Source organism: Sceloporus undulatus, chromosome 1, assembly GCF_019175285.1.
Source record: "Sceloporus undulatus isolate JIND9_A2432 ecotype Alabama chromosome 1, SceUnd_v1.1, whole genome shotgun sequence".
Lineage (NCBI taxonomy): Eukaryota > Metazoa > Chordata > Lepidosauria > Squamata > Phrynosomatidae > Sceloporus > Sceloporus undulatus.
Window position 1 is genome coordinate 353,635,302 of NC_056522.1, and position 13,174 is coordinate 353,648,475.

Genomic DNA, 13,174 nt, shown 5'->3' on the forward strand with positions numbered 1-13,174 from the left:
TTGTTATCTCAGTAGGCATCAACACTAGCTTGGCTGTAGTATTTGAATCACATAGGTTTGAAAAAAAATGAGGAATAACTGAACAAGCTCTTGAGTTGCCTTCAGATGCCTTATGGGCTAGTATGCATTTGGTAGAACAGACCTTTTCTCTGTTGTTCCAGAGGGCAAGTCTAGAACCAGTGGGTGAAAACCACAGAGGACATTTTGGCTAAAATGTAGATAAACAAATTTCCTAATAGCAAGGGCTGTGTATAAGATTGTAGGAAGAACATTCTGCCTTTAAGAAGTGGTGGGTTTTCCTTCATTGGAGTTATTTTAGCAAAATTTGGGATGGTCTAGTTGCAAGATTCCTGCACAAGATATTCAATGGACATGTCACTTATTCATGCTAAATGTTTCAGTGTGATATTTTCCCTCGTGACAAATATTCACTGCAACATTTTCTCTGATGCACAACGATCTGTCATTTGGGACATTCGCGAACCTGCTGATCCACATTTTTGTCTTTGAACACTGCAGCAAAATGTTTGATATTGAGCTATGCCCACTCCCTTTTTCCATGGAGGAGATGTTTGGTTTCATCAGCTGTCGGTTTACAGGATATCCATCTTCTGTACAGGAACAAGCCTTGCTCTGGCTCCATGTGAGTAGACACCTACCTGTCACCAGGCAGGAATATAAATATTCACTCACTTCATTACCACCATTGTATTTTAGCTGCAGTTTTTGTTTTATTTTTCATGTCTACTGTGAGCCACATATCAGGAGAAAGGTGGTGGATATAAATTATATCAGTCAGTCAATCCGTGAAGTTGCTTTGAGATGTGAGGCAAGGAAATCCCACTGTACATTTTACAAGGTGGTCATAGAGAAATGTTTAACTCTCCAGGGCATATCCATACTACACAACTGTATCACTTCGATAGCACTTTAATTGTCATAGGTTTATGCAATCCTGGGATCTGAGATTTGGTGAACTATTTAGGAGACACAACTCTGAGAAGAATTGAGGATTCGATCAGTTTACATCTTTAGTGTATGCAGGCTCTCAGAATATCTTGGGAATTGTAATTTGGGGAGTGGATCACTGCTGTCTGCCAAAGAATTCCAAATCTTTGTCCAAACTATAAATCCCAAGATTCCATTGGATGGAGCCATGACAATTAAAATGGTATTAAATTGATATAATTTTGCAGTGTGGCAGTGCCCTCAGTCTTATCAGGGCTGTCCCAAGATTACTGTGCTGTCTGAAGCAAAGGACAAGATGCACCATCTGCCCACCAATCCACATATAAAAACTGATTGAATTGCCAGATAAATCTTACCTCAACACTGGTAATGAAACAATATTTTCCATCATACCTTAGGGTAGCAGAGTAATTTACAGAGTGTAGGATGGACCAGGTGAACACATGGGCCTCAGATAAACAGGTGGGGGAACTTTGGCCACTGTCCTTACACACACACACACACACACACACATTGTCTCCCATTTCCTAATAGTAGGTCTGGCCTTGAATCCTATTCTCTAGTGTATGTTTTATGGGGATAATATAAAACTCAGTTTGATATTATTGTTCATTCCCCCCCCCACCCATATATTATTTGGGGGGGGGGAATGACACACACACACACACACACAGAGAGAGAGAGAGAGAGAGAGAGTATATTAACATTCACTGTATTTTTGATGTGATGTCTTTCTCTCCTTGCCTTTCTTTTCCAGGTGTTATCTGAATTAGACATTGTAGTTCCTCTTCAGTTGCTAATCAGTATGTTTTCTGATGGGGTTAATTCTGTGAAAGAACTGGCAAATCAGAGGAAATCAAGAGTCAGTGAGCTGACTGGGAATCTTGCAGCACGAAGGGTAATTCATGATCAGTTTTAAAAAAAATCCTTGGCAGTATAGTGTGTGTCTTTTGGTCAAGCCAAGACTTTCATCAATGGTGAAATATGTTTTAATGAAACTGCACTGAAATTGGTGAGGCTGAGACTGGAATCCTGTTGGCTAGCCTCTATTAGGGTAGTCCCATTCAATCAATTGTTAAATGGTGAGTCAACACATAGATAAATCCAATTGATTCAATAGGTTTACTGTAGTTGGAATAACAATAGCATTTAGGCTTCAGTACACAGTAAAGCATGTAATATTGGACATCCTTACTGGGAACAAACTCTTGAGAATAAGGGTTTAGATATAATATATATATAAAAATACCTACCACCAAGGCCCTGATTCAGATTTGTTTCCTTGAAATTGCTGTTTATCAGATGTTCCTCACATTTAGTTCGGCCAGAGTTTGGAAACATTGTTTTTTTAACTACAACTCCCAGGATTCTCTAGTAGCACCGGCACTGGCTATGATGTTGGAGGATTCTGAAAACTATAGTCCAAACAACTAACTTTCCAAAGCTCTAAGTTTGACCTGAAGTCACATAATTTTAACATTATTCTGCACCCTGCCTTTGAATTGTTCAGTTTTTCCCCCCAGTATTTTATCAGATCTAGTTGGAACTTTCTAAACCAGTTATCAGATATTGGCCTGGTAAATATCTGTGAAAAAGGCTGGACTGGACATGGCCTGTTTCCCTCCAGAGGGACGCTGCAGCAGCCAAACTGCATGGTATCCCTCCGGACCAAAAGGAACCCAGAAAAACTGGGTTGTTTTTGGCACGTGGGGATGACATCATCAGTGCTCCATTGGCGCACTGTGATGCATCCAAGACGCAAGCACAGTGCCCCACAGTGTGGATGCAGCACCGTACTTGCATCATGCACTTGCCAAGTATGGACGGTACCACATACGTGTTAGGGTTCCGGAGCATGAGAATGCTGTGTGTTCCGGAACTCTAATATTGGCGGCAGCACGGTGTTTTTGGCCCATCAGTTTCGGGCCATAATTGAGCAGGTTCTTCAGGAAACATCTTTGAAATAGGGTTGACAACTTTTCTTCACTGATCTGTGGCTTTCTGCCTGAGCTGTTGAATAGTGTTAGGTAACAACAACAATAAACAATACTTATCCCCTTGCTGTGAAAAGCCTTGTCAGCTGAACTTTCCCCAGAGGTTCTCCACAAAGATTTATGGAAGTTATCATCCACACAAATAAATTTCTCTGGCTATGAGTTGGACACACAATCACATTATTTTAATATTTTATGCAATCTGTCCTTGGACTATTGTTTTTTGAATATTTTATCTGATATGGTTGGAATTCTCTAAACCCGTTAGTTGATTTGATTATGCATGTACATTGGGAAACATTTCCGAAATAGCTTTTAAAACTGGACTCCATCCTCTTGTGCCATAACAGTAGCCTGATCAATGTTAAGGTAATGTTTTTCACAGCATGGTGGGGAAGTGTTGTTATGTAACATGCAGTGAAAAGCAGTGCCTGCTGAACTCTCTCTAGGTGACATATCTAGGTGTAGATGAGTTGTCCATGTGGCAAAGTACAATAACATCCAAAATCCACAAAAAAGTGATACCTTTATAGGCCAACCAAAATGCACTGTAGGTCCATCCTATGAAATCCTGGCATTTGTAATTTTACACGGTCTTTAGCCCTCTCTGTCAAAGAGTGCTGGTTCAAGTCCCAGGATTACAAGTCCCAGGATTCTGTAGGATGGGGTCATAGCAGCCAAAGTAGTTTCAAACTACATTATTTCTACCTGACCCTATCCTCAGGGGGGTATCCTACACCCATCTGTTCTCTCCACCTACAGGTTAGTTTTCAAAGCAAAACTGGTCTTGCGATTTCATTTTCATACTCAAAGGCTAGTTGCCAATGCCTTTGTTCACAAATGACCATAATTAAAATTGGACTTTCCTGTACACAAAGGGTTTTGTGTACATTTCTGTACACAAAGGGTTTTGAATTTGAATTGACATTCTCACATACCAATGGTACAAATATTTGTGTTCCTGGTTTCTACTCCACCAAATGCATCTGAGGAAGTAGACTTAAGTCTACGAAAGCTCATGCTGTCAACTTCTTTCAGTTATTCTCAAAGGTACTACAAGATCTCTCTACATACATTATTTCTACATTGTAAATGCATCTTAGGAGCCATTTATTTGTCTTTCTGGTGATCCATAATATCTGTAGTGTTCTCTGTCAATATGTTTATGTTACATTAGCCAGCAGGAAAAAAATGCAACACAGCTTAGGTCTCTGTATCTTTATTTAATTGTGCCTCTCTAGGTGAGCATCGCTTCTGATCCAGGACGGAGAGTGCAACATAATACACTGAGCCCGTTCCCGAGTCCATTTCAGAGTCCATTTCGCAGCCCCATGCGCAGTCCCTTCCGTAGCCCTTTCAAGAATTTTGGACACCTAGGAGGTGGAGGGGGAGGAGGAGGACGGATGATTGACTTTGACTGTGATGATGATGAAATGAACTTGAATTGTTTCATCCTGATGTTTGACCTCATCTTGAAGCAGGTGACAATGCTGGAGAAGAATTCTGGGACAGAAAGATTGCTCAAAATGACTGGAGCATATCCTTCACTGTCACATTTTTTCTTTGTGAAACATGTTAACTGTTGGAAAACTTCAAGTGGGATAAGGGAGGACTTCACAGGAACATAAAAATATAACATCAGAATTTGGTTCTTCTTGTCCAGTATTAATAACTCTGACTGGCAGCTACTCTTTGGGAGCTTTTTACAAAGAGATTAAAATCAGAAATGAATACATACATTTGGTTCTTGGGAAGCTGAGGGATGTTTTTGCACTGTTGCCTCTATTTTGCTATAATTCTACAGCTTTCTCCTCCAAAAGCCAACTTTTCAAAGCTTTAGAATATTATTCCTGTTATTTTAAGAAAGGGTTTGGACCTTTTCTTTTCTTTTATTTTTTTGCATGAAAACTCATTCTCCAGCTGTTACCCAGAGATTGGAGGGAGAAGTGTGTGATCTGTCTTGTAGACATGCTTCCTGAATAGGAATTTCAAAAAATGAAAAACAAATAAAACTTCTGCAGAAACAAGAGAACATTAGAAAATACTGGTGGTCTTTTGGTGCAGGGAGAATGGAGAGCAGTTTTCCTCTGAGTTTCCACAATGATAGTATAGTATAATTCCAGTGAAGAAGAAAAGATAGAAAGAAAAAAGGGAGAAAAGAAATGAAACACAAAAAAGAAAAATGCAGTGAAACCAGAAGGCACCAATGCTGTGTACATTCCTGCCACCTGCCTCTGCCTTTCCCCCAATGCAACTAAGCTGATAGAAAGTACAGGGAACAATGGACAGGGGGTAATGGTCACATTAGCTTTGCTTATTAAAACATGATCTTGTTTTGACATTGAAGAGGGTGCTGGAGCCTTTCATAATGCACAATTATAGCTCTGTGGTTCCACTTTAATGGCCATGGCTGCATCCTATAGAATCCTGGATTTTGTAGTTTGATGAGGTGCTACAGTTCTCTGGTAAAAAATTCTAAGTACCCCTTCCTAAACTGCAAACCCCAGGACTCCATAAGTTGGAGCCATGGTAGTTAAAGTGGAATTATAATGATATTATAGTGTAGTGTGAAATAGCTCCTGGTCTGCTGTAGCAATTCCTGGGAAATACCATGCATTCTCTGCAATCAGAATTTAGGATATTAGCAATCAATCAATTTTGCCCTAGGAAAGAGCTGAATAATTTGAGGTTCACCAGATTACCAGTACAGTTCTTCCCATTGGTGGTATGTAGAAGTGGCAGCTAGTATGACTTGTGACAAAATGAACCAGCATATTTGCTGTTTCTGATAGCTAGTTTTCAGATTCAGGTGGTACTTGAATTTACTTTGGATCCAGGTAGAACCTGAATCCCATATCAGCAGTAATTATGCAATATTTTGACACATAATTTGTTCATTGCTACTATTCTTGTAATCTTCTTTAAATCCTTGAATTTAGAGCTTCACTTCATAGAATCATAATCTTTATTCTCCTAGGGTGGGGGGGGACTGTGTTCTTTTAATATGAACTGTCAAAAATTATCCAAGTGACATTTTCCTGGTGCAATAGTGATGATTTGCCTATTAATTACTTTTTGGTCTGCTGTGCAGCTGTTTAAGTGCATGGAGTTTCTGCCCATGTTTCTTTCTTTATTTTTTAATAAGGAGATAACATTAGAAGGTTATGACCTACCAATTTTATTGCATGCCAGTAGTTTGTGTTTCAATTGCTTTAGTAACTGTCTGCATCGTAATCTGCTTTTCAGATGGAACTGCAAGATGATGGCATTACCTTGGGCTTGGAGAACAGCATCTCCAAAGACATCATTGCTATCATCAACAATGTGTTCCAGGCCCCCTGGGGTGGCTCTCACACCTGCCAAAAAGATGAAAAGGCAACTGAATGCAACCTGTGCCAGTCTAGTATCTTGTGCTATCAGTTGGCTTGTGAGCTACTGGAGCGACTAGCCCCCAAAGAAGAAATCAGACTAGTGGTAAGCACGGTTTACGTTTGGGGTACTGTTATCATTTTTGCCATTGTTGCTGCTGCTGTGTGCCTTCAATCCTTTCTGACCTATGGTGACCCTAAGACCATAAGAAAGACCATAAGAAAACCTTGAGGGTTTTCTTGGAAAGATTTGTTCAGGAGAGGTTGTCTTCACCATCTTCTGAGGCTGAGAGAGTATGACTTGCCAGAGGTCACATAGTGGGTTTCTAGAGCCAAGTGAGGATTTGAACCCTGTCCTCCAGAGTTGTAGTCCAATGCTCAACCCACTACACTACACTGATTCTCTTGGAGAAAGTGGATAGGGAGACTTAAAAATAACAATACTTTTTTCTCATAATACCAAAACTGGGAATGATCTAATGAAACTGAATTTTGGAAGATTCAGGACAACTAAAAGGGAGCATTTGTTCATCCAAGGTGCAGAATACCAGTGTGAATAACTTTAAAAGGGCAATGGGTAAATTCATGGAGGATAAGGCTGTCAGTGGCCACTTCTCATGAAGATAATTGACAAAGAAAATCATACACAGTTAGAACTGTTATATTTTCTGTCTTTGCATTCCCTTGGGAACTTTGCGTGCCTCTTTTCTTCAGATGCCAAATTTTTTTTTTTTTAAATATTCATCTGAAGTTGAAGTGAAGGCAATGGTAGGCATTTGGCAAGTGAAGGAAAATTTTGTGTGTGTGTGTGTTTAGAACTGTTTTCAGAGGCAACACCCTCATTCTGTCCCTGTATCACAGGTAGCTATACCACTGGCTGGCCCAGTCACTCTCTCTCAGCCTGACCTACTTTACAGGTCTTGAGGTCTGTACATGGCCTTGAGGAAATGCAAGATATAACTAAATAGCATGGCACAAATCTATTCTTGTTCAAATGCTACTATATATTAATTGGCCTTAGATCTCTTCTTAAGGTATGTTTGACCTGAGAACATATGAATGTGGACATCAGGGAAATTAGTTTTGCTTTTTATTGCATTCTAAAGGAACCTGCAGATAACCTGGAGGACAGCCTTCTCTATTCCAGACCAGAGTTTATTATAGGAACTGAAGGGGAAGGAGAGAAAAAATCAGCACCAAATCATGGAGAAAACCCAGGAAATCATACAGAGACAACAGAAAATACAGGTAAAAGCAAATAGATTTTATGATATTCACTGATGCTAATGTTCATCTCAAACCTCCAAAAACAGATATCCTCAGTCTTTTCCATAGTTGCCCTGTATTAATGTAAAAACAGCAACACTTATTTAGGCTGTAGAAGCATAATTCCCAGGTCTGTTTTAGAGGCATTTTTGGTATGATTAGCTGGTTGACAAAAATACCCCTTTTCTTCACTTAATACTACACTTAGAAAATGTCTAAGAAAAGGTTAATGTAGAAATCAGACAGTGGTATCAGAGTGGTAGCTCTTGAACAATTACATACTTCCATTGAGACTCACTTGGATCGTTGATAACATGCAAGAAATTGGCAACCCATTCACATGGTACAGAATTTCATGCAAGAAATTGGCAGCCCACTCCAGTGGTATAGAATTTCATGAAAAGAAGATCACCTCTCTTTGACATGTAACAAAAAGGCCATTGCATGGAAGGTAACGAAACATAATATAACTAGGTTTTACATTATCAAGATAGTTTCACTGATCATGAGAACAATACAATTGTCTGAATTTACCCAGAATAATAAAAAGGAACCATAAATGTATACTTGGCATCTGCCTTATGAAAAAATCTGTGGTTCTTTTATATCTTGCTTTCTTAGCTGCCATAAAAAACGACACAGAGAGGAAATTCTGTTACCAGCAGCTTCCGGTGACACTGAAGCTCATCTATACAATATTGCAGGTAATGCTTATTTTTTAAATATGTATATGTTTATGGATTTGATTCTGCAGTAGAATAGACTCTTGATGAATTTTGATTTTGGGCACTTGTAAAGTGTGGGGCGTATTTTATTTGATAATCTTCATAATTCTTAAGTGGAGAAAAAATGTAAAAATATACAGAGCCTTAATCACCTTCAGACTCTTGCTGTTTTTGTTAAAGTTGGTAAACCAGTGCATTTCTGCTCAGAATGTATAGTAAAAGTGTGATGGGATAATGAGTTCATCTTGGAGTATAAGATTAATTTGTGGTGTTTGGCTTGTTTCTAAATTTGTCCCAGGAAATGGCACGATTTGATGAGCCAGATATTTTGTTTAACATGCTCAACTGTTTGAAGATTCTCTGTCTTCATGGGGAGTGCTTATACATTGCCAGGAAGGACCATGAACAGTTCTTAGGCCATATTCAGGATCATATGCTGATTGCCAGGTAAATTCTCTTACCCAAGATAAGATTTCACGCTGTATAAAGTGAGTGCAATCTTGTTACAGACCAGGATTTTTGGCCCCTGCACAAACAGAAGGAGACTGTCAGCAAATCTTACAGAAGGCAGTTTCTTCCCTCACTATGTAACTTGCACATATCCTCAAGATGAGCTCGGTCTCAAATTCTGATGGCATCTCCTCTCTCAATGAATGTCTTCGGGCAGTAATGGGCTGGATGAGGAAAAACAGATTGAGATTGAATCCAGACAAAATGGAGGTGCTCACAGTAGCGGCCTCGAAACCAGGAATCGGGTTGCAACCTCCAGTCCTAGGCGCGGTCACACTCTCCATCAAGGACTGTGTTCGCAGTCTGGGGGTGCTCCTTGATTCGTTGCTCCTGATGTCAAATCACGTAAATGCGACAGTCAAGAGCGCTTGTTATCAGCTTCAGCTGATACGCCATTTGCGCCCTTTCCTGGAAGTAAGGGATCTTGAGACTGTTGATCACGCGCTGGTAACCTCACGTCTAGATTTCTGTAATGCGCTCTACATGGGGCTACCCTTGTACTTGGTCCAGAAACTGCAACTAGTACAGAATATGGCAGACAGAGTAATTTCCAGAACATCTAGGAGAGACCATATTACTCCGATTCTAAAATCCCTCCACTGGCTGCCTATTAGTTTCCGGGCCCAGTACAAGGTGTTGGTTATCACCTTTAAAGCCCTAAATGGCTTGGGTCCAAACTATCTTCAGGATTGCCTTCTCCCCTACAATCCTCCCTGCGCACTCCGGTCCTCTGGGAGAGGCCTACTTCAGTCAAAAAAATCTAGGCTCTCGGCTACCAGAGGGCATTTTCCATCCTCGCCCCCAGACTGTGGAACAGCCTGCCGGATGAGATTCGTCTGCTTACATCCTTTGACAGCTTTAAAAGGGCTGTTAAGACAGATCTCTTCCGGCAGGCCTTCCCAGAATAGTCAACCTGGCCTCAGGAAACTCCCATAAAGAGATACTGCTGCTCCCATTGATCATTGTTGTATTGATAATTGTTCTGTTGTTCTGTTGTATTGTTTAGTTGTTTGACCCTTCAGTCAGTTTTAACCTGTATGGTTTTAATTCTTTGTTAGATTTAATACCTTTTTAAGGGGGGGAGGGTACCAGGGATTTGATATGTTGTATATTTTTAACTATATGTCTCTGTGTAACTATAAACTGCCACCTTGGGTAAAAAAAATACTTTTATTCAGAGCAGTTGAAGAAGATCGAAGCTGAAATGTCTTACTATTACTTTCATGTTCATAACATCTGTTTTGTTAGATATGATACATGCACACACATACATACATACATGAATATCTATATGTGTAGAATTGCAAAGACGGAACTGAAAAGAAATACAGAAGTAATAATTTATATCCTGCCTTTCCCCAATAATTGGACTCAGGGTGGCTTTGTTGTTGTTGTGTGGCTTCAGGTAATTTCTGGCCTATGGTGACCCTGAGAGAAACCTATAATGGGGTTTTCATGGCAAGATTACAACTCATTAAAAACAGGATAGATTAAAAACTATCCAAAGACACTAGTTAAAAAAGCATAAATATAAAAGTTATTTAAAAACAATTAAACAACCTGTAGTTTTCAAACCATTAAAATCAATTAAAAACATATAAAAATCAGCGCAGCCCACCACCATTAAAAGCCCATCACAATTTCTAAAAGCGCAGATAGTGATCATTTTATGATTAACAGTGTTCAGCCAATAAAGGCCCTTTTGCACAGCGGCCCTCTACTACTCATTCCTTTCTCCTTCCACACTGCTCTCTGTGCCTGTTTGTCCTCCTTATTGGGAACTCAAGATAGGGGAAATCCCTGTAAATTAAAGCAGGTATTAAAGTGAACGGTATTTGTGATGTTCAATAGAAATGGTTTAAACTGGCTTGGCTTTATCCTTTCTTCCTCTCTCTTGGCTCCAGTTTATGGAGAGTTGTAAAATCTGAGTTCTCCCAGCTTTCTTCTCTGGCGGTGCCCCTTCTTCTTCATGCTCTGTCACTTCCACATGGAGCTGATATTTTCTGGACAATTATCAATAGCAACTTCAACAGTAAAGACTGGAAGATTAGGTTTGAAGCAGGTAGGATTTTTACATATTGTTTATTTTCTTTAAAAAGAATGTACATACAGTATCTTCAGAGGCTTCTTTTAGGGGAGCAACTCATAACTGACTCTTTGTGTTTGTCCTATAATTTATAGACAGGTCCAGCTCTACCATTAGACAGAGTGAGGCAGTTGCCTCATGTGGCAGATTCTGGGGAAAACAGTAAAATGAGACAGCTATGTGCTAAGTGATATAGCTTGCACCTCCATTGGGAAGGGGTGTATGTGTGGCTCTTGGTGTGTGGATGATGGCTTGGGCCACATTGGACCTGACTCAGTTGTGCACACACCAAAAGAACCCAAGGTCACTCTGGGGTTTCCAGGAAACACTGGGATTTCCCCCCAACTTTCCTTAGTCCAGAGCAAAGTCAGATTAAGGGAAAAAACCCACAGATCCTCCCTAGAGGTAGTTATATGTCGTCAAGACTTGCAGCACCAGTTTTGGGATGAGTAAGGCATTTTTCACTAGTGTGGACAAGCCCTCAGTTTCACACAAAATTTGATAGGGTGGCAATGTCTGTATAAATGTGTTTTCTTTCTTTCTTTCTTTCTGGGAAATTGCTGCTTACCACAGTGGAGAAAGTAGCAGTGCTCTGTAGGTTCCTGGACATTCACTCAGTGACCAAAAACCACTTACTAAAGTATTCCTTGGCACATGCTTTTTGCTGTTTTCTTACTGCTGTGGAGGACGTTAACCCTGCTGTGGCCACCAGAGCGGGGCTCTTGCTAGATACCATAAAGAGGCCAGCTTTGCAGGTATGTCAGTGGTGACGTATAAAATGTAGAGCAAACCTCCTTTTAATTCATTATTAATGTTCTGCATTGACTTTTTCTCTAACCCTACCTCATGATCCCTGGTATTTCTAGGTGATCTCTTACCCAAGCACTAATCAAGTCTAATCCTGCTTTACTTCCAAATTTAGGTTGTGGTATGTTCAGGGGTTACACACTTATGGAACATGAAGCTATGAATGGATACTAGTAGAACTGTATATTTTCTCCAGCATTAGAGACATTTTGGCTCTACATACAGAGTATTTGGTACATATACCAGAGACATCTTTTGGCCGCTGTGAAAACAGAATGAAGGTCTAGATTGGCCTTTGGTCTGATCCACAATGGCCCTCCTTTTATTTTATTCTTCTTTTATATAACATCAAGTTGACTTTGACTTATGGTAATTTGTGAGTGTGAAACTGCCCTGAGCACTGATCAACAGCACTGCTAAGGTCTTATCAACTCAGGCCTGTGGCTTCCTTGTTTGAGTTGTAATCAATCAACGAACTGCAGCTCCTTGAATTATTGCAGTCTTCCTCTTGTCTTCCTGCCTTACACTTTCCCTAGTATTATCATCCTTTGCAATGAATCATGTCATCTCATATGTCCAACATACAATAGCCTCAGTTTATCCATTCTTGCATTTAGTGAGAGTGCTTGATTTTGAGCTTAGATCCAGATGTCCTTTTAGCAATCCATGGTATTTAAAGAACTTTCTTCCAGTGGCACTTCCAGTCTCTTTCTGTCAGCTTTCTTCACTGTCTGGCATTGACAACCATATATAGAAATCAGAAATACTATAACCTGGATTATTCTGATTTTGATATTTAAGAATATATCTTTTGACTTGAAAATCTTATCTGTTTCATTTGCAGCTATCTTTCCAAGGCCCGATACAGATAGCGCAGAAGCGCCATCCTCAGGCCAAAACTAGGGCTGGGGAGTGAACAGCATCTGCACGCTCCACAGCTCTAATTCGTATGGACAGCTCCATTTTGGAAGTGCGCCATCCATACAGCTTGCATGACGATGGTGTCATGCACGTGCCATCTCCACACGGACCGGCGCCTGCATGATGCCACTGTGGCTCTGCAGGGCACTTGGGGTACCCTTTCAACAATGTGGGAAAGAGCTCAGAAATGGAGCTCCTTTTGTGTGAGCGCATTGCTGGCGTGGTCTCTACATGGCCGCGCCAGTGATGCAAAGGAGAAAGGAGCCAGGTGGTCCCTTTCTCCTTTTTGCCGTGCCTGTCGGGGTGACTGGGGGCATGAAGCCCTATGGACACCTCTTTCCAGGCCACGGAGAAGTGGCATTTTGCCGCTTCTTTGTGGCCTGGAAAAACATCGGGTTGGGGCCACAGGGGCTGCCAGTGAGGCTGTCCTGCCTCCAACCCGGCAAGAAAAGGGATGCCTGTGAACTGCCCCTTTTCCATCGTCTGTACTGTGCCCAAGTTAGCCTTCTTCTGATTTTTTAAACTATA

General features: G+C 40.6%; 1 protein-coding gene across 8 annotated transcripts in view; it reads left to right on the forward strand.

Moving 5' to 3' along the window:
- Nucleotides 1–13,174, forward strand: part of UNC79 (unc-79 homolog, NALCN channel complex subunit) — a 147,980-nt gene that overhangs the window by 57,589 nt on the left and 77,217 nt on the right. For all 8 annotated transcript variants that reach the window (XM_042445517.1, XM_042445520.1, XM_042445521.1 and 5 more), the window contains 9 exons: nt 520–643; nt 1,727–1,867; nt 4,205–4,444; nt 6,210–6,437; nt 7,438–7,579; nt 8,219–8,301; nt 8,621–8,769; nt 10,737–10,894; nt 11,492–11,673. In XM_042445517.1, coding sequence (XP_042301451.1) covers nt 520–643; nt 1,727–1,867; nt 4,205–4,444; nt 6,210–6,437; nt 7,438–7,579; nt 8,219–8,301; nt 8,621–8,769; nt 10,737–10,894; nt 11,492–11,673 — 1,447 coding nt within the window. The remainder of the gene's footprint in view (nt 1–519; nt 644–1,726; nt 1,868–4,204; nt 4,445–6,209; nt 6,438–7,437; nt 7,580–8,218; nt 8,302–8,620; nt 8,770–10,736; nt 10,895–11,491; nt 11,674–13,174) is intronic.